This window comes from Anolis sagrei, chromosome 2 (assembly GCF_037176765.1).
Source record: "Anolis sagrei isolate rAnoSag1 chromosome 2, rAnoSag1.mat, whole genome shotgun sequence".
In the NCBI taxonomy this organism is placed as follows: domain Eukaryota; kingdom Metazoa; phylum Chordata; class Lepidosauria; order Squamata; family Dactyloidae; genus Anolis; species Anolis sagrei.
The window spans coordinates 20,720,181-20,741,805 of record NC_090022.1 but is presented as its reverse complement, the minus strand read 5'-3'; the positions used below and the strand labels follow the sequence as shown (position 1 = coordinate 20,741,805).

General features: G+C 40.9%; 1 protein-coding gene across 1 annotated transcript; it reads left to right on the top strand.

The window, feature by feature from the left end:
- The first annotated feature begins 3,039 nt into the window (after positions 1 to 3,039).
- LY6G6F (lymphocyte antigen 6 family member G6F) lies at positions 3,040 to 15,888 on the top strand. The gene is made up of 6 exons (XM_067463328.1): positions 3,040 to 3,188; positions 4,596 to 4,880; positions 9,173 to 9,478; positions 11,087 to 11,222; positions 11,689 to 11,726; positions 14,512 to 15,888. Exons 1-6 carry the CDS (start codon positions 3,098 to 3,100, stop codon positions 14,577 to 14,579), a joined length of 924 nt encoding a protein of 307 aa, XP_067319429.1. The 5' UTR covers positions 3,040 to 3,097; the 3' UTR covers positions 14,580 to 15,888.
- Positions 15,889 to 21,625: the final 5,737 nt, after the last annotated feature.

Below are 21,625 nucleotides of genomic sequence, written 5' to 3'. Positions count from 1 at the left end.
GAAATCCACAAGCATGTGGACAATTTCAACAGAAAGGAAGAGACCATGAAAATGAACAAAATCTGCTACCAGTATTAAAAAACTCTAAAATTACAACAGCAAAACAACAGAGAGGAAACAACCAGGCACAGATTAACACCTCCCAGCAAGAGATTTTCCCAGGCTCAGGCAGGCCTTCAAATGCTAATGAAGGTGATCAGTTGAAACATTCACACCTAACTGCAGCAGGGAAGAGTTCCTTGCCCCACCCCAGCCATTCCACAGATATATAAACCCATTGTCCTAATTCCAACAGACCTCACTACCTCTGAGGATGCTTGCCATAGATGCAGGTGAAACGTCAGGAGAAATGCCTCTAGAACATGGCTCTATAGCCCGAAAAAACCCACAAGAACCTAATATTTCAGTATAGCCTAATGGTACAATATAGTAATAAATAATACTGATACTGTGCTTCGCTAATGATGTAATATATTGCATATAAATATAATATTGATTATAATACAATATAATACTAATAATAATACAATATATTATATATACTACAAGTTAATATATAGTACAGTATATTATATAATAGTATAATATACAGGTAATGTTTTATATACTGTAGTATATTAATATAGTACAATATAGTAATATAATAATTGTATATTATGGATTACATGTAATATTACTAATAATATTGCAGTATTATGGTGCAATATAGTAATAAATAATACTGATATTGTGCTTTGCTAATGATGTAATATATTGTATATAAATATATTGATAATAATATATAATACAATATAAATACTACTAATAATACAATATAATATATAATAATGTTATTGTAATATAGTAATGCTAATATATTAAATATAATTACTACTGATAATATATAATCATCATCATCATCATCACCATCTTTATTTATACCCCGCCACCATCTCCCCAAAGGGGACTCGGGGCGGCTAACGAGGCCAAGCCCAGAATTACAGTACAATAAAATAAAATAAAATACAAACAGCAAATAATAGCATCAAAACAAAATACATAAAATAACAGAAAATGCAATAAACAGATGCAAAATAATGTGATGAAGGAATAAAATAAAAATATATAATAAACATTGACAAAATCACGATCTATCAACCGCAAAAAGCCACCTTACTTGGATCTGTGCACATCATTCAAAAATACACCACACAGTCCTAGATGCTTGGGAAGTATTTAACTTGTGATTTTGTGATACGAAATCCAGCATATATATCTTGTTTGTTGTGACATACTGTGTTTTTGTGTCAGTAAAATAATATAAAATAATATATAATATATATTGTCTATTATTGTATATATGTATATTTTAAGTTGTAATGTTTTTGATTGTGCACCGCTTTGAGTCTCCATATGGAGAGATAAAGCATGAAATTAATTAATTAATACATATATAGTGTAGAATTAATGCAGTCTGACACCACTTTTAACTGCCATGGCTCAATGCTATGGGGTAGATTTCCTATGAAGCAAATGAAGTGGTTATCCTTTGTGATATTATATGTTTTTCTCAGAGGGAGGCGGTGATTTACAACATCATAAACAGTTGACAGGTCTATGAAGACGACTCCTGTGATCTGCTGCCTTTCAAAACCATCTTCTATGTGCTGAGTCAGGTTCAACACTTGTGATGTGGAGCTTTTCCCTTTCCTAAAACCAGCTTGCTGTGGAATCATAAACAGGTATATTTTTCCATAATTCTATGCAAATATCTCTCTCCAGAACCTTATAAAGATGACACAACAAGGAGATTGGTCTATAGCTTTTTGGATCATAATGGTTTTAGCCTGGTTTCAAAGTGGCTATGACTTGCTTTCCTCCAGATTTTGGGGATCCGATAGGATGCAATGCAGTTGTTCATCAGCTTCAGCAGCCAGCATCTTGCTTTTGGACCAAAGTTCTTAATTTGTTCCATCTGCAGATCGTCCAAGCCAGCTGCTTTGCCATTTTACATTTGTTGAGAGCCATTTCCAATTCAGTGGTTGTGAAAGGTTCACAAAGGTGGTTGTTTTCATTATCTGGTTGTTTAACTATTGGAAGAAAGAAGGATGGTCTGCCTCAGAGGAGCATGCTTGCTACATTTACACAAATAGAAGATGCACATAGAAGATGGTTTTGAAAGGCAGCAGATTACAGGAGTTGTCTTCATAGACCTGACAGCAGCTTATGATACTGTAAATCATCTCCTCTTCCTGAGAAAAATTATAATATCATAGAGGGCTACCACCTCATCTGCTTCATATGAAATCTTCATTGTTGAGTTCCAAGATCAGGGAAGCAGATAGTAAAAACAGAAGAAGGGCTTGTCCTGTGGAGCGTGCTTGCTTCATCAGTATTTAGCATTTACACAAATGACTAGCCACTGCCAGAAGGGACAGAGAGTTTCATCTATGCTGACAATCGTGTCATCACCGCTCAAGCAGAGAGCTTTGAAATGGTTGAACAGAAGCTCTCTGAAGCTTTAGGTGTTCTTACTGCCTATTACAGGGAAAACCAGCTGATTCCTAATGCATCTAAAAAGCAGAGGTGTGCTTTTCATTTTAAGAACAGACAAGCATCTTGAGCTCTGAGCCCTGGGAAGGAATCCCATTACCTGGGAAGGAATTTCAGTGGAGCATTGCAGCACACCAAAATACCTGGATGTCACCCTGAACTGTGCTCTGACTTACAAGAAGCATTGCTTGACTATCAAGCAAAAAGTGGGTGCTAGAAATAATATACAAAAGTTGAGTGGCACAACCTGAGGAGAAGCTGGGAAATGCTCAAGACATCATTAAAACTAACTCATATACCATAATTTCCCTTCCCTTTCATTATATCAATCCATGTTTCTTTTGATAAGCCGCTCAAACTAGGCTCCTCGGGAAGTGTGCCGTGCCGATAGGGCTTGGAGTAACTATTCCTGGCCTTCCTTTTGTGCCTCAGCATTGTATTTTGATAACAAAGCAAATAAAGTCTTGTAGTTGAAGGAAGACAGCAGAAGTGCCTGGTTGGATCACGGCAAAGAGATGTCTCTTTTGTTTCCAGTGGTGAGAATCTAAAGGAGTTTCCTCTAAAGATGAGTAAAGGTGTTTCTCAAAGTTCTCCAGGCGTTGCTGTTTCGGTTCTGATTGCTGTTGTCTTCTCTTGCAAAGTCTGTGTTGGAGAAAGTAAGAGCTTATCTCTTCCCTTTGGATTTTATTAGTCTCAAAGTTTGACGAAGATGTTGATGAGAACAAGTATTTGTACTAGGCATGGGTTAACTTGGGCTCTTCAGATGTTTTGGACTTCGACTTCCACAATACCTAAAAGCCTACTGGCTGTTAGGAATTGTGGAAGTTGAAGTCCAAAACACCTGGAGGGCCCAAGTTGGCCCATGCCCGCTCTAGGTCCTCCAGCTTGACCCGAGCAAGTTGACCCTAGGGCCTAAAGTCATGCTAGAGGACATATAGATTGCTAGAGAGAACATTTTAACCAAATCCATGAAATCTGCCAAAACTTCAAATGTGGAGGGACAACTATAGATATGCAGAAAAAGTCTGCATTTGCTCTTGTTTGCTTTTAAAGTTCTATACTCCATGGATTTGCTCAGCTAAACATTGTAGTGGTGGAAGCATGCTTGGAAGAGGGATGTTTTAACCCTGAAAAGTGATGCTAGGAACTTCTTGTCCTCCCTAACTACCTTACTTACCACATTAGATATCCACAGTCTTCTCCAGGTATATTGGACTACAATTCCTATTAGTTGTAACCCTTCTACTGGTCTTATCAGTTGTTAGTATCTCACACAAAGAGTGGACTGCAACTCTTGGAATCTTTCAGCCGGTGGAAACGTTGTGGGGAGTTATGTTTTGAAATTGATTATATAGCAATGTCGAGTAATATAATCCAGTTCAAGGCAGATAACTTGGATTTTATCTGGCAGTGTAGATTGGGCCAAAGAAGGAATTGCCCCATCTGTTCATCTCATGCCTTCTAATGGGAATCATATGGCCCTCCAGATGTTGGACTATAGGTCCTAGCAGCCAGCATGATGAGGACTACTGTACAACAATCCTTAGAGCAGGCATCGGCAAACTTCAGTCTTCCAGGTGCTTTGGACTTCAGCTCCCACAATTCCTAACAGCCAAAACACCTGGGGGCCCGAAGTTTGCTCATGCCTGCCTTAAGCATTGCTGTTAAAACTTTGGGTCCAGTCCCCAAATGGGATCTCCTAAGCTCAATGTTAGGTTCATGAAAAAAATGGTAACAAGAAAAGGTTTCTGAACATCACCATATTTACACAAATCTGTGAGCAACAACATGCAGTGTTTTATAGTGGACTCTTAAGAAAATGCTTCTGCTGTACTTCATAAAACGGAAAATCAGACAGTTTAGCAAGCCATGCAAATGCTGGCTTTTTTTCTGTAAATGTTTGGTTTTACATCTATTTTAAATACCTGTATTTTTGAGGTCATGTAAAATTATTGGGCGGAAAGGGGTCATGAGTGGAAAAGGTTGAAAAAGTCCTGCTTTAGAGAGCCAACTAATCTGATTTCTGATGTCGTAGCACTTAATTCAGCCTTTTCTCCAAAAAGCCATCTACGCAGTGAAAGGCTCATCACCGGAGCTTCCATGTCCATGTACGTCTTGCTCTGGAGATCTCACCAGGGCAGTGTCCTGGTACTTTGACCATCAAGGCCATACTACACCTCTCTTTCAAAAACTGGAGAATAGCCATGTGATAAAGCGTCTCCCGTCCTCCTGGGATCGTCTTGAAGTGCTTCAGAATTATGCTCTTCAATTCCGCAACCTCACAGATAACGATACTGGGCGATACTGGTGTGAATTGGGCCATTACTATGACCTTGTGGTTGTCACTGGTAAGTGAAATAACCTTGGAAAGATACTGAAAAATGGTTTGGAACTGGGGGTGGAACTACACTGTAGAATTAATGCAGTTTGATACCACTTGACCTGTTATGGCTTTATCTATAGAACTATGGGAGTTGTAGGTTCACTAGCTTTTTAGACTTTTCTGCCAAAGAAAGGTGATGCCTCACCCAAATGTAGTTTCAGCGAGATTCTTTTGTGTGTATGTTTTGCCTTCAAGCCACCAGCTGACAGGTTTTTATAAGGTAAGGAGGACTTAGAGGTAATTTTGCCAGTGTCATCTTCTGAAATTACAATCTACAGCAGCAGGTATTCAGTGGTGATCTGCCATCCAGACACTTACTACGACTGGTCCTGTTTATGTTCCAAGATTAGACAGGCACTGGTGCGTTTAGGATATTTAGGTCCTAAAGGTTTCCCCTTGAAATTAAGTCTTGTCATGTTCGACTCTGGCAGGTGGTGCTCATGTCAATTTCTAAGCCAAAAAGCCGATGTTTTCCATAGACGCCTCCAAAGTCATGTTGCCAGCATGACTGCATGGAGCACTGTTACCTTTCCGTCGGAGCGGTACCTATTGATCTTCTCACATTTGCATGTTTTTGAACTGCTAGGTTGGCAGAAGCTTGGGCTAACAGCGGGAGCTCACCTGCTCCCTGGATTTGAACCACTGACCTTTCGGTCAGTAAGTTCAGCAGCTCAGCGATTTAACCCACTGCATCATCAGGGCATAATAATACTTTATTTGTATTCTGGGTGCCCATCTGTTGGGAGTGTGCATGGAAGGGAGTTGGATTGGATGGCCCTTGGGGTCTCCTCTGACCCCAAGGGCAGAAGCTGGGGCTAATAGCGGGAGCTCACCCTGCTCCCTGGATTGAAACTGCTGACCTTTCGATCAGCAATTCAGCAGCTCTGTGGTTTAACCCGCTGCACCACCAACCAGCTGTTTTTGTTGTGTGTGCCTTCAAGTCGTTTCTGACCTCTGACTACTCTAAGGGCCCTTCCACACAGCCATATAACCCAGAATGTCAAGGCAGATAATCCATAATATCTGCTTTGTACTGGGTTATCTGGGTCCACACTGCCATATAATCCAGTTCAGTGCAGATTTTATACAGCTTTGTGGAAGGGGCCTCAGATACACCTATAATGGATTTTTCTGCAAATAAGAATGTGTGACTCATCCAAGATCACTCAGCAGGTTTCCTTAGCTCAATGGGGAATTGAAACTTCGTTTCTAGAATTATATACCAACACTCAAACCACTACAGCGGTTGGACCTAGAATATTGTGTCCAATTGTGGGCACCACAATTGAAGAGAGATATTGACAAGCTGGAATGTGTCCAGAGGAGGGCGACTAAAATGATCAAAGGTCTGGAGAACAAGCCCTATGAGGAGCGGCTTAAAGAGCTGGGCATGTTTAGCCTGAAGAAGAGAAGGCTGAGAGGAGACATTATAGCCGTGTATAAATATGTGAGTGGAAGTCATAGGGAGGAGGGAGTGAACTTGTTTACTGCTGTCCTGGAGAGTAGGACGCGGAACAATGGCTTCAAACTATAGGAAAGGAGATTCCATCTGAATATTAGGAAGAACTTCCTGACTGTGAGAGCCGTTCAGCAGTGGAACTCTCTGCCCCGGAGTGTGGTGGAGGCTCCTTCTTTGGAAGCTTTTAAACAGAGGCTGGATGGCCATCTGTCAGGGGTGCTTTGAATGCAATTTTCCTGCTTCTTGGAAGGGGGTTAGACTGGATGGCCTACAAAGTCTCTTCCAACTCTAGGATTCTATGATTCTACACTATGTTGGGATCTTTTTACCCAGCCCCGATGGGAGCTCCAGGCTATATCACATTCAAGTGCTAACCATGATTGACTTTGCTTAGCTTTTAAGACTGAAGCTTGGATATATTGGTGATGACAGAGCAGTGATGGAGACATGCAGGGAGATAAATAATTTCTTGAACCAAAATAGGAAAACAGTCCAATCTGCTGTTGGGTAGGAGATGGTGAGAAGGGTATGAGTCAATCAGCTATCAACTTCAAGGGACTTTCTGCTAGCCTCCCTTTTTGTGGTTCATTATCTTTAAAACAGGTTTTAACTTGACAGCCTTTCTAACAAAGAATGCCTTCAAATAGAAGACTGATAAAAAGCCTTTTTAAAAAGAGGATCTGTATTATCATTGGGTTTTTTTGTTTTGTTTTGTTCTGCGTTGCTTTTCTGCTAAAGTGACTGACAGCAGTTAAAATTCAGGCGTTGCCAGAAACCACACACTGATAGTCTGAGTGGATTAATATTCATAATTCATACTAACAGAGTACACCAAGCTATTTCTGTGAATGTAAAAAAAGTTCTATGTACTCTGAATGCTTTTAGCATGGCACAAGTTGGGGATGGGAATCATACGGACTGTTTCAGTGTATCCACTAATAGGTAATTCAAAGGGTGGGGGAGCTCTTAGTTTGGAAATAGATGCTCTAAAGCTGCTTTCTAGCTGTAGGTGTGGTGGTGGACATTATGCACAACCCATATTGCATGCCTTCTCTAACAAAAAATGGGGGTAGGGAGGTGGGGAAGCCTCCCAAACTTTTAAGATAAAGGAGGAGATGAGGCTATGAATTGAAATCAATATATCAAACATCTGCTAGTTTTAGAAGTGAATATTTCAAAGGCAGGATTATTTAATAAGTGAAATTGGGACAAAATGCCTACCTGACAATTTGTACATAGCAGATTCAGGTTAATTGCTCAAAGCTAGTGCTTTAATTTCCAACACTAAGGTAAAGGTAAAGGTTTTCCCCTCACATTAAGTCCAGACATAGAATCATAGAGTTGGAAGAGACCTCGTGGGCCATCCAGTCCAACCCCCTGCCAAGAAGCAGGAAATTCGCATTCAAAGCACCCCCGAGAGATAGCCATCCAGCCTCTGTTCTTCCTAATATGCAGGTAGAATCTCCTTTCTTGTCCTGTCTGACTCTGGCCGTTGGTGCTCATCTCCATTTCTAAGCTGAAGAGACAGCGTTGTCCGTAAACACCTCCAAGGTCATGTGGCTGCATGACAGCATGGAGCACCATTACCTTCCCACCTATTGTTCTACTCACATTTGCATGTTTTCAAGCTGCTAGGTTGGCAGAAGCTGGGGCTAATAGCGGGAGCTCATCTTGCTCCCCAGACTCGAACCGGCGACCTTTCGGTCAGCAAATTCAGCCGCTCAGCTATTTAACCCACTGCACCAACATTGGGGCTCCAACACTGAGTTTTTTTTTTTATATCATGTCAGGAGCGACTTGAGAAATTGCAAGTTGCTTCTGGTGTGAGAGAATTGGCTGTCTGCAAGGATGTTGCCCAGGGGGCGCTGCCCAGATGATTTGATATTTTTATCATCCTTGTGGGAGGTTTCTCTCATGTCCCCGCATGAGGAGCTGGATTCGATAGAGGGAGCTTATCCGCCTCTCCCCGGATTCAAACCTGTGACCTGTCGGTCTTCAGTCCTGCCGGCACAGGGGTTTAACCCACTGCACCACCGGGGGCTCCTGGTGAGATTATAGCTGCTGAAATCCAAGTTCCACTGTTTAGAAGCAATTTGAGACAGATCTTTTTTTAATCCAGCTGCTAGCACACTTGTATAATGTTTCTTAAGATTTCAGCAGCTATAACACTGAGATTATAGCTGCTGAAATCTTAAGAAATAGAGTTCAGGGAAGTGTGCTGGTAGCGGGATTAAAGGAAGATCTGTCTCAACTTGCTTCTACACTGTGGAATTAATGCAGTTTCACACCACTTTAACTGTTATGGAATTCTCTGAGGGCCCTTCCAGACAGGCCCTGTATCCCAGGATCTGATCCCAGGTTTTCTGCCTTAAAACAGGATTATATGAGTCCCCACTGCCAGATAATCTGGGATAAACAGAAAACCTGGTATCAGATTCTGGGACATAGGGCCTATCTGGAAGGGCCCTAAATTCTAAAGTCTTCTCCGCCAAAGAGTGCTGGTGCTTCAACAAATTATCAATTCCAGGATTTCATAACATTAAACTGTCACAATTAAAGCAATGTCAAACTGCATTAACTGCTGTGTGTGGATGTGTGCTTGGTATGAATGAGCTGCAGTTGATAAGAATTGTGGAAGTTGCCTTTTTGATGCTTATGTCCCTTTCTGGACCAAATAGCTCCAAAAATGTCCTGGTGCCAAAAACTTGCTAGATTAGATAGCAGTTGTCTGGTGCCAGAATGTGGTGGGTCATCAGGGCTGGCTCGCTTTCAATCTTACTCTCGTTCTCTCTTTCCAGGCAGAAAGCTAATTTTGGAGAGCAGTGAAGCCAATACGACATGCTATGTCTTGAGTTGCTCCATCTCAGGCAAGAAGCTACTCAGGGATGTGGGCACTTGGTGGGAAGGTGGAGAACAAATCCAGCAGGAAGACAAAGAGGAGAGACACAGCATCTTCCGAGGGCAAAGGGCAACACAGCTCCACATTTGCTTTAAAGCAGAGACCAAGGAGAGGAAAGTGAAATGCCAGTTTTCTCCAAAGACAGAGATCATCTTCACTTTGACTGAGAATGAACAGGCTAGCAGGTTGCTGCCTATTTCACAGGGTAAGGCCTTTCCCAAACATCTGGGCTGGGAAATATGCTGTGTGTTTTTTGAGCAGAACTTGGGAAATTTGCTCTTTTTTGAGCCAGAATTCTCTTGGCCACTCAGGGACATGTATTGGGAAATATGCCCCGGAGTGTGGTGGAGGCTCCTTCTTTGGAAGCTTTTAAGCAGAGGCTGGATGGCCATTTGTCAGGGGTGATTTGAATGCAATATTCCTGCTTCTTGGCAGGGGGTTGGACTGGATGGCCCATGAGGTCTCTTCCAACTCTATGATTCTATGATTCTATGCTTTCATGTCACAAGGCAGTTGGCCTGTGGGTAAAATTCGGCTTCAGAGCAACTTTAATGAGGTACGCAATAAAGCGGAGTACACAGTCTTCCATCAGCTTCAAAGCCTTGAAGCGGCACGCTTATTTAGTTACTTTCTAACAGCTACAGAAAATAACAAACAGAACTATTTACAGGAGCAATCATACATTTGGCTTGCTCATTCCTTGGCATGGCTGAAAGAAAAAAGCCCATCAGTCCTTTTCTCCAATTTCACGTCATTGGAATCTGAGACTTATCCCATAACTGTTCACAGTTCACGCTCTAGGAAATAAATCACTATGTCTTTAACCCTTGCATAGCATGCCGTCCTGCACCGGACATAGACAAAGTTTAAAACTATAAGCTATATTTCACACTAGCAAAACCATTATGCTGACATAGCCATCTTTGTTCTCCTGTACACTCATGAGAGGTTGCCTGTATAGTGTAGTGTGTGATGGTTGGTAAATGTGTATAAGCAGAATAAGCCGAAGCTTTACTACAGTATTTAAACCAAGGTTTACTCTGCTGTATAATAAAATGTTACTGAGAACATCTTCGTAAACAATAAATAATCTGTGTCTCCATTCTGTACAGATCACATAGACCTCAGATGAGGATCACCACGCATGCATTAGATATTGCTCATGTTCACATTGTTTTTGTTCATGTAACTGAAATTCTATAAAACCCTGATGCTTGGGTTAAATTTTATCTATCTCCGCCACTGCTGTGACTAGCGTGGACTGAAAGCAGTGCTGAGACTTGGTAGATCTCTTTGCCAAAGTTATTGTTTGTTGACTATTTGCCTTTCTGCTCAGTCTCAGGACTCATCTTAGCTTTGGGTCTCACCTGGGAGGGTACTGGGAAGCCAGTATTTCAGTCTTGATATCAGGATTTTGGACACAGGCATTATTTTTGTATTGGAGAGAAACCTAGAATTTCTTTTTTTTATGGTAAAGTCTTTATTAATTATTTGACACAATCTCATATATAATCAGAAAATATACGTTCAGAAATAATGAAATATGTCTGGATCTGTATGTAGATGGCAACTTGTACAAAGTAAGTATAACATATTTTACCATTCACTTGAGTTTAAGGCACTTTTGAAGGAAAATCCATGCAAACTATTCCTAACTAGAACTGTTTCCATCTAGCTAACAGCAATAGTGCCATCAGCTACTCCCCCCCCCCCCCATATCATATGCAAAAAATAAAATTAAAATGCCAATGCCATGAAACCTAGAATTTCATGTCTTTTCTCTCTATGGCTTTCTTTTGAAATATCATCTCAGCGAAAGACTGTTTGTCAACTCAATGTCCCGAAAGCAGAGGAAATGGAGGGCCCTGGATACCATTGGCTGTTTGTGTTGCATTGCAGTTTTTCATTATCTTTGCTCTGGGGATGATACTCTGGAGAAGGATCTGCAGGTACGTTCCTGAAACTTGTTTGTGTTGTTCTAGTTTCGATTCTCTGCTTAGGTGTTCTGTTTATGTAATTCAAAGGATTCAGAATTCTAGAAATGGAAGATTCTCTGATGGACAAAAACAACATATTACAGAACTTTTAAAGAATGAAGCTATGAAGTGGCATTAAATGTAGTATTGGGAGTAATGATCTTTAGGCTTTTCCCACCCTGGGCAATTGTGGAGGGCTGGCTGTACATGTAATTATTAAAGGACAGACAAATAACGGACCCTCACAATTCACAAAGTATGCTGTTCTAGGCAATGGCCTTATTTTGCCTAATGGTATCATGTGCTGTGATTTAGTTCTATACCACATTTTCCAATATTTTGAGGGATCTGCACATTGCCTCTCTGGCCAGTGGAGGGCATCATACACAACATTTTTGTTGTGCTTTGTGTGATGTTTATTTCCTATCTTTTCTTTTAGGGAGAGAAATGAAAACCATCTCAAAGGGCTCCAAAAAGGTAGGTAGATAAAATCAGCAGTGCCTGAAAAGTGAGAGTCTAGTCTGTCCTGGGAGAACCTAAAAGAAGCACTAGAGCAACCCCACTTCTGGCTTTTTTAAAGTCTGGGAAGGGAAATGGCAGTGGCATTCAGGGATGGCTAGACCTCTACTTTCCCTTCTCCATGGAATGACCTCCAACGTACTGACAGGTTGTATTAAAATCAATAAGTGTGAGAATAACTTATACATAAATAATAGTGGTAAGTCTTGGGACTGTAACCAGTTTGTCCCAAAAAGGGAGAAACTTTTGACAGCACTATAGAAATAATATTTATTTATTTATTTATTTATTTATTTATTTATTTAAAGCATTTATATTCTGCCCTTCTTGCCCCAAAGGGGACTCGGGGCGGAGCACAAAATAAAAAGGCAAACATTCAATGCTGGGACAGAAATAAATCATACACATACATAAGCATTAAATCATTCATCTCAACATCAAATCCACGGTATAAAACCATCTCGATCACCTGTATCGAATCCCGATGGCATGGTAAGGTTTCCTATTGCTGCCTTATTGCACTGTCCCAAAAGCTTGGTTCCACAGCAGTAACAACAACAGCAACAACAGCTGTGAAAGTATGGGTAGGTTCTATAGTGCTGAGATCACCAACCATAAGCTCCTGAAATATTTTATGTGTGATCCCCACTATAGCTAATGCCTGGATTTTTCTTCTTACTTAAGACTGGTTTCCATCACCTTAAGTGGCTCCTACTGCCACTCTTCTGTCTTTGCTTTCTAAAATGCTAGCATTTTGGTCAGTGTCTTGTGCTGCCTATTAAAAGGCATTTTGCATCACTGACAAACCCAGGGTGGGGCATTGGGAGGAGTACTCCCCAGGTGTAGACAATTCTTGTTGTTGTTGTTCATTCATTCAGTTGTTTCCGACTCTTCGTGACCTCATGGACCAGCCCACGCCAGAGCTCCCTGTCAGCCATCACCACCCCCAGCTCCTTCAAGGTCAATCTAGTCACTTCAAGGATCCCATCCATCCATCTTGCCCTTGGTTGCCCTCTCTTCCTTTTTCCTTCCATTTTCCCCAGCATAATTGTCTTCTCTAAGACAATTAGAGAGTGCAATTTCATTGTTTGTTATATAGTACACTTATAGTACAGAGGGAGCTCATCTGTACTCTCCTCGGATTCAAACCTCTGACCTGTCGGTCTTCAGTCCTGCTAGCATAAAGGTTTAACCCATTGTGCCACCAGCGGCTCCTATATAGTACACTGAGTAAATGTCATATATGTGACTTATATTCTACTTGGTGGTGAGTCTGGCATGAGGAATGAGGATCCATGGAGATAATTCAGAGTTCTACCTCAGAAAAGGAAATTTGGGCAAGGGTCCTCTATCTCAGGCATACAACTCCACGGTTGCTGTTTTGTTTTGCCCTACTTTACTCCAGAGAGGGGAAGAAATGACTCTTCAGTCAGTATGGACAGCATTTGAGGCTCCTGAATCAGCATATAGAAGGGGAGAGATTGAGGGAAGGAACAGACTTTTCATTCCACTTTCCCCCTTTTTGTCCTCCTCTTGTCATATATGCTCATATATAACTCAACTTCATGTATAAGTCAAGGGCAGAGTTTGGGGCCAGACTTATGGATTTTCACGTGAGCCATGCATAAGTCAAGAATCATTCTGCAAAGAGGAGAAAGCACCAATGTCAGGAGGTAGCTCCCCTTGTGAATTCCTTTTCCCCATCCAGACATTTAAAAATGCTAGAAACTGCTATGGAAAACCAAGGAGAGTGGGTCAGTCCTTCTTTTATGCCCTCCCGTGATGCACTAAGCTCTTGCTTTGACTAAATTTATAGACATGTACATGGGTATATAGGTTATTTCAATTATTGCAAACTGATTTCAGAGTGAAAAAGCAGTTTCCATTCAATTCAGCAAGAAAGAGACCAAAGAAAGGGGATGAATCTTGCCCTCTGCAATGGATTTCGGAAAAAGTAAATTGTTGCAGCTTCTCCTAGGATGAATAAAATACAAACCAAAAATATCAGTCATGTAACAAACAGTAAAAAATGACATCAAGAACATAGCCCATGTGTAAAATATGGTACATACAAATAAAGCATAATTTAAAAATGTACACTACATCGTGGCATGTGGTATATGTAAATGAAAGATAACAAAAACCTTTGAGTTAAAACATAAGTAGAAAATTGTTGAAATATAAAAGCTAGATGATCAAAGGAGCCCCTGTGATGCAATGGGTTAAACCCTTGTGTTGGCAGGACTGAAGATCGACAGGTTGGAAGTTTGAATCCGGGATAGCATGGGCGAGCTCCCTCTGTCAGCTCCAGCTCCCCATGGGAGCACATGAGAGAAGCCTCCCACAAGGATGGTAAAACATCAAAAACATCTGGGTGTCCCCTGGGCAACGTCCTTGCAGACGGCCAATTCTCTCACACCAGAAGCTATTTGCAGTTTCTCAAGCTGCCCCTGACATGAAAAAAAATGAACATTAACTACAAAAATCTTACACAGCTTGACTCCTAGATTTTCTGTTTTTCCACATTAATAACTTACTCCATCTTGACTACAGTTTGGTGGTCCTTGGACACACATGTCCTAGTTTTCATCTGTAAAATGCTGAATGCATAGCATTCCTATTATTTTGATGCAGACAGTTTTTTTTTGTTAGCTTTGGGTGAGGGATGGAAAGGATTCTCTAGCTGAAATTGTAAACAAGTGAAAAACAGACGTAGTCATGTTGCCCTATCTATTTCTTGCAGATGTTTCTAAGTCAGCGTACAAATCACAAGTCTACGAGAATGTCAAAAACAGATCAGAAAAGCTGTGACAAAGGGAAAATTCGGCTTCCTAATGATTCAGTCAATCCTGGACCACACCCAGCAACTTTGAAAACAGGGTTATATTTTTCTTTCCCCAGTTTAAACACTTTTCCCCTGGATCTCATTGTGAATTATTTCCAGTGAGGGGTTCCCACCCTGCCCTACTTTCCTAAAGATCTAGACTAATCTTTCCCACCCTACTGATTTCTGCATGTGTTGAACCTACTGCCATTGGAAACTACCTGGACTTGCACCAACCTATAAAAAATAATAAAAAAGACCTTTCCAAACTCTTAAAATGAAACCAGCCCACTTTTGGGATCCACGTTGTTTTGAGAGATGCATGCTCGCTGAAAAGAGTGTTGCATTCTTTTCCTGCTAATTTGGTGGCTGTGGAAGATCAGAAAAAGGATCTCTCCTTGCCACCAACTGGGCTGCACATAAGGACCCTTGCTTTGGAGGAAACAGTCTTCGTAAAGCTGATATGAAGGAAATATAATTCTGTAGGACTAGGGATGGCCTTACATGTAGAGTTAATGCGGTTTGCCACTCCTTTAACTGCTATGGCTCAATGCTATAGAATCCTGGGATTAGTAGTGCAGTGAAGCACATGTTCTCCTTTACAGAAAAAGCTGAAGACTTTGTCAAATGACAACTCTCATGATTCTGTACCATTAAGCCATGACAGTTAAAATGGTATTGTTTTCGAAATCCTGGTACCCCAAAGAGAACCTCAAAACCCACAGCTGTGACAGGGTGTCCATAGCTCCCTCTTTGGAAGCTTTTAAACAGAGGCTGGATGGCCATCTGTCAGGAGTGCTTTGAATGCAATATTCCTGCTTCTTGGCAGGGGTTGGACTGGATGGCCCATGAGGTCTCTTCCAAGTCTAGGATTCTATGATTCTAAATCCGCAGATGATTTTTAGCCTGGACACACAGGTTTCCCATGTACACAGTCACCCGGGGGAACATAGGAAATCCTATCACCCTTCAGACTGCAAGCATAGTCCTCCAATAACACCTTTGCCTTCCTAATAATGTAGCCAAGCCAAATGTCACAGAAGTTACTCAACACCCAGACATACCCCTCTTTTTTGGGAACCCATTCAAACTATGCTAACACCCTTTCCATCCATTGTTTAGCTGATCAAGTCCCATTGTTTTACTCTGGGTGGAGTTATTAACACCCATCAAATCAAACTCAACCCACATTCCTTACCTTCACGCACCCATGAGAGTGGGACCAAGAAACAGCTACAGAACTTCCAACTGAGCAAGGACAATTTATTAAAGTTCCTGACAGACTCAAGAGCAAAACAGTGGCAACAGCACATAGTGCATCTCTCCCAACCAACACTGGGATCGTAACTGGCCCCGAATTGAGCCAATCAGCACTCAGAACAGCAAAAGTACTTTGTTTTGGACTGTTGTCTGTGGCATGTCAGTTTTTGCGAATGCAGACCCTCCGGCATCCACTTTGGCTGAAGAGAATAAAGCCTCTATTCCTTAGCCTTCAACATGTCTGTGTCTCATTCAGTCTTTGGAGCTAGGCACGCCGGGCCATGAATACATAATTTTAGCTGAGACAAAATCACATAATAATACCAAACTGCATTAGTTCTACAGTGTAGATGCATCCTAGATTTACAGTTATGAACAGTGAGGCAGCTGTTTGAGGCGGAAAGTAAATATCGGTACTGGAGGACAGTGTGGGTGATATGCAACCTGCCCACAGGTGGTCCTCAGGTGTTCCATTTTCAAATATAGAATTACTATAGATTTGGAAAACATTCCAAGGGATATTGAGTTCAAACCCATTCTGCCATATAGGAATACACAATCAAAGCATTCCTGGCAGTTGGCCATTCTGCCTCTGCATACAAATGAGGTGGTGTATTCAACTGCTGAAGAGATCTTGCAATTGGGAAATTCTTCCTAATGTTCAGGTGGAATCTCTTCCTGTAGTCTGAATCAATTGCTCCATGTCCTAATCTCTGGTGCAGCAGAAATCAAGTTTGCACCCTCTGCAACATGCCATCCTTCCAAAGATATAAACATGGCTATCACGTCCCCTCTCAAACTTCTCCAAACTGGTTCTGATGGTGTTTGCCTTCCAGACCTTTTAACCATTTGGGTTGCTCTTCTTTCAACATGCTCCAGATCTGACCAAAGCAGAATATATTGTTACTATTACTTCACTTGTTTTAGACATTGTTATCCCAATATGGAATATGTTGTTTCACTGCCACTGTTGCAGAAAAATGCAGCAATCCTCCTGGTTGTCAACATGTGGATGGAATAGGAGGAACTAGAACTCATGACTAGTTCCTCTTATGAGTAGAGCTGTTGTGTAAATGTATCTAGGACTGAAATGTTGGCCACCCTTGGGTGTGGATCACTTCTTTCTAATGAAATGTTCTCCATTTACAGAGTTATTTTTTAGATTTGTATCTGGGTCCAAATGTGCAGTAACACTTGGTAACTTATTAATCTGCGTGTGACTTTTTGTGTAATTGTAGCATGTCACCATCGTGAAATATACTCCTTTGAAACTAGGCCCATCATTTAGAAGCACCCTGTATATGACTGGATTTATTACTGTGTTTTTTCAAGGTTTTATAGAGACTGCCAAATGGAGAAAGTGAATCATGGCATTGTGGAAATGATTTCTTTTAGAAACTTCTCCCTCAGCCTTTTCTGCTTCAGTGAAAACCACCCCATCCCCTCCCTGAAATTATTTTTCATATGTGGGAAAGCGTATGACTTTGGTAACCTTTGTGATTTACCCTCAAAGGGGAACATGCTTTTAAGCAGGCAACGGTGTTTAAGCAGGCTTTTAACATTTAAACAGGGAGCCTTAGACTGGATGTTTTATTTATCTTTTGCTTGCTTATAAAATGATTTAAATAAAATGGTTTGACTAGGTTCTTGTGGGTTTTTTCGGGCTATAGGGCCATGTTCTAGAGGCATTTCTCCTGACGTTTCGCCTGCATCTATGGCAAGCATCCTCAGAGGTAGTGAGGTCTGTTGGAATTAGGACAATCTGTGGAATGGCTGGGGTGGGGCAAAGAGCTCTTTTCTGCTGGAGCTAGGTGTGAATGTTTCAACTGACCACCTTCATTAGCATTTGAAGGCCTGGCTGAGCCTGGGAAAATCTCTTGCTGAGAGGTGTTAAGATGTGCCTGGTTGTTTCCTCTCTGCTGTTTTGCTGTTGTAATTTTAGAGTTTTTTAATACTGGTAGCCAGATTTTGTTCATTTTCATGGTCTCTTCCTTTCTGTTGAAATTGTCCACATGCTTGTGCATTTCAATGGCTTCTCTGTGTAGCCTGACATGGTGGTTGTTGGTGTGGTCCAGCATTTGCCCCACCACAGCCATTCCACAGATATATAAACCCATTGTCCTAATTCCAACAGACCTCACTACCACTGAGGATGCTTGCCATAGATGCAGGCGAAATGTCAGGAGAAATGCCTCTAGAACATGGCCATATAGCCCGAAAAAACCCACAAGAACCTAGTGATTCCAGTCATGAAAGCCTTCGACAATAAAATGGTTTGAGTTGTGTATACATCATATTGGGAATATATTTAAATTGGCTGTCTCCAGGAGCTCACCATTGCACAGTTGGTGAACGGCTGCATACAACTGAAGAGAGGGAGAGAGAGAAAGAACAAGGAAGGAAAGGGGTGACACTGGTCACTCCAAAGAGGCTTGAACAGAATTGCGTCAAGGGCTGCATGAGATCAGGTTGAGGGCCAGATGTATCCATAAGGCCAGAAATATTGGAAAGTTCACAATCCATTAGAAATTCCCATGCACCATAACCTTATGAATATCATTTGTCTTTAGTTTTGACTTTTAACAAGGTCATACCATTCTTTTGACTAGTAGTTTTCAGGTGGTCTCTATATTCATAGAGATTCACATTTGCCAAACAGAGGTGACATCATGTTTACCGTGCAACATGATGTCACCTCTGTTTGGCAAATGTGAATCTCTATGAACATAGAGACCACCTGAAAACTACTAGTCAAAAGAATGGTATGACCTTGTTAAAAGTCAAAACTAAAGACAATGATATTCATAAAACATTAATGTAATAGCTCACAGATAGCCCAGCTGTTAAACTGAGAAACCATGTCTTTAAACAACCAAGGATAAAGGCAGACCACTACAAAAATACGACGGTTGAATTAAAAGTAATGCCTCTGCCTTCATTACTTGGGTTTGGATGGGAATATTTTAATAAATCAAACGCAGAAATAATCCTTGGAATGTGCTCTTTAACTCCCACTATTCACTTTCCCACATAATCACCAGACAATTTGATACATTACTGCCAACGATGAAGAAGTTTTCTGAAGCCGTCACGGAAGAAGTCGGCACTCTGTTTCCGCAATCAGTGTGCACAGATCTTCTGATAGCCAAGCAAAGCAATAATGTGACCCACACATTCTTGTGAAATGCCAATTATGCTTGAAATTTCTCTCTGAGTGATACGATGATCATCCTGAATTGTGTGACATCTAGTCCCAATCCACACAGGTGTATCGGGCTTTTTGGGCTCCTGGAGCCCGAAAACCCCAAAACAGCCCCAAACCCCTCCCCCAAAACCCTTCAAAGGGCCTTAAAATAAAAAATAACTTACCTGCATGCCATTCCTCCCAGTAGAAATGACACACCCCTAGTAGAAATGAGAGTTCATCTCCCCCATCTCCTGGCTCATCGCTTCTGTGCACCAGGAGAGCTCTGAGAAGGAGGACTGGTGACAGGTAAGTTATTTTTGAATTCTAAGGTTTTCTGGGGTGTTCATTTTGTGTCCAGGTACTTTGCTAGAAAGTCCAGCAGGACATGTGAACACCCCCTCCCCCCAGGAAAGTGTGGATGTTCGTGGGTAGTGTGTGGACTTTAACCTGGGTGCAATTGGGTTTAATAAACCCAATTGCACCCAGGTTAAAGTCAGGTGTGGAACTGCCCTCAGTTAACTGGATCTCCAGAAACTTGATCTATTAAGCAATTAATAAAAAAGTTTTAACTAAAATTGCATACTGCATCCACAAAACTGTTTTTTTTATAACACAGTAAAATTGTGTGGCATTAAGAAAAGTTTGTCTTTATTTGCTTTTAATTATTGCATTTCAATGTGAATTTTGAGTCAAGGCAGAATATGGGGTTTAGTATTAGTTAGGTCTATTTTTCATAGTAACTCTTAAGCAACCAGAAATTACATTTACCTGGCATTTACCAGTCCCCATGGGTGCTGGTTAACTCAGAGTCTACTGTATATAAAATGTTTGTGATGCATTTTGTTTTGATGTCTACCTTGTGCATATAACTTCCTCAATATAAACATTTTACAAATTTATAAACTGGACTGCAAAATTCAGGAAAGTGCAAATATTTTTTATATTTTTGTTTTGCACTGGAAAACTCAAGGGAGTGGAAATATTTTTCTATAACTGCTCTGACTCATTTATTTATTCAGTACTGTGAACTGAATAAGCTCATGGGTTATCCTTTCATCGTTCAATTGTCCTCTTTATTATCAGAGATTGTTTTTTTTATTCAGGTAGGCCATTTGATAGAAAACTGGGTGGCTGTCAAAGAAACATTTAATCTGGATTCCTATTGTTATGATTTGCCTTGAAGGAGATTCAAATTATAGTCAACAGTCCATATTTGCTGGTGTTAGGGATTCAGGACCACCTGTGAAAGTGGAAAAACATGAAATGTCTAAGTTCACCAGCACAACATTATAGTCAGCTTTTTCTGGTCATGTTTTGTGTAGGAATCTCCAAATTTTCAAAAGTGACACAATACTGTTGTACACTGGGAGAAGCAGAATTTAAGATTAAGAATCCCTCTTAACATTTTGCAAAAAGGTTAAAACCTGGCTTTTTGAGCAGTTCATGGAACAACTGACAAAGCAATTGAATAGTGATTCCAGTAAGGAGATGCTAAGGATTTATGTTTTAATTGACTTTTTATGAACCTATATTTTATATGCTAATGTTTTGATTGTATTTTATATGTTGGAGGCATCAAATTGTGCCCAATGTAAACTACCTTGAGTTGCCTTTGGGCTGAGAAAGGCAGTATATAAATATGGCAAATAAATAAATAAATAAATAAATAAATAAATAAATAAATAAATAAATAAATGGAGATATTGTCATCTATCCTGTAGTTTGTTGGAAATTGCAACCTTCTCAATCCTCCATTAGTTATTTGTTATGTTTATAATCCGGATTGGTTACTGTATTGTATATGTGTATTGGTATGCAATTTTACCGTAACTCTTTGTTGTGGGAGGGGCAGCAGACCATGTGATCAGGTCTGGCTTTGTTCAGGACTCAAGACTCCATTGTAGAATAGTTTTGCTTCAGACTTCAGTAGAGACAGATGTATGCTTTTAGAAGTTAGTTGAAACAGAGTACAGATGATTTCCTGATGGTAGGAGCTGCTCAGCAGTGGGATATACTGCCTTGGAATGTAGTTGAGTCTCCTTTTCGAGGCAGGGTTAAGCAGAGGCTGTTTTATTGTGTACTAGCTTGGGTACTCAGCGTTGCCCGGGGTTATTTGAAAAAGTAAATTGTACAAAATGCAAATGGTTGTGGATTAAGTACAACTGACATCATGCCAGGTTAACCCTGAGAAACTCCCTCAGCACTTAAAGTTTGTTATGTTAGGCAAGTTTGCTCTAGTTTGCTTCTGGTGGGGTTCAGTGTGCTATCTGGCTGTAGGGTAAACTGCAACTCCCACTATGGTGAGTCAGTCCCCTCAAATCCCTCCAGTAGATTGAGTTAGTCATGGGATTCGGTGTGCCAAGTTTGGTCCAGGTCCATCATCGGTAGAGGTTAGTTTCTCTCGTTGTGGGAGAACTACACTCCCAGAAAGGAAGGGCAGTTCCTTCATAGTGTACTCTGGATGTGGGTGAACTACAACTACTATAAATCCCTCCAAAGACCTCCAGTATTTTTGTTGGTCATGGGGGTTCTATATGCCAAGTTAGTTCCAGGTCCATTGTTGGTGGAGTTCAGAGTGTACTTCGA

Coding starts and splice junctions, on each gene's coding strand:
- LY6G6F (XM_067463328.1), top strand. CDS start 3,098: ATGAGTAAAGGTGTTTCTCAAAGTTCTCCAGGCGTTGCTGTTTCGGTT. Junction 3,189..4,595: donor CAAAGTCTGTGTTGGAGAAA/GTAAGAGCTTAT, acceptor TTCTCCAAAAAG/CCATCTACGCAGTGAAAGGC. Junction 11,223..11,688: donor CTCTGGAGAAGGATCTGCAG/GTACGTTCCTGA, acceptor CTTTTCTTTTAG/GGAGAGAAATGAAAACCATC.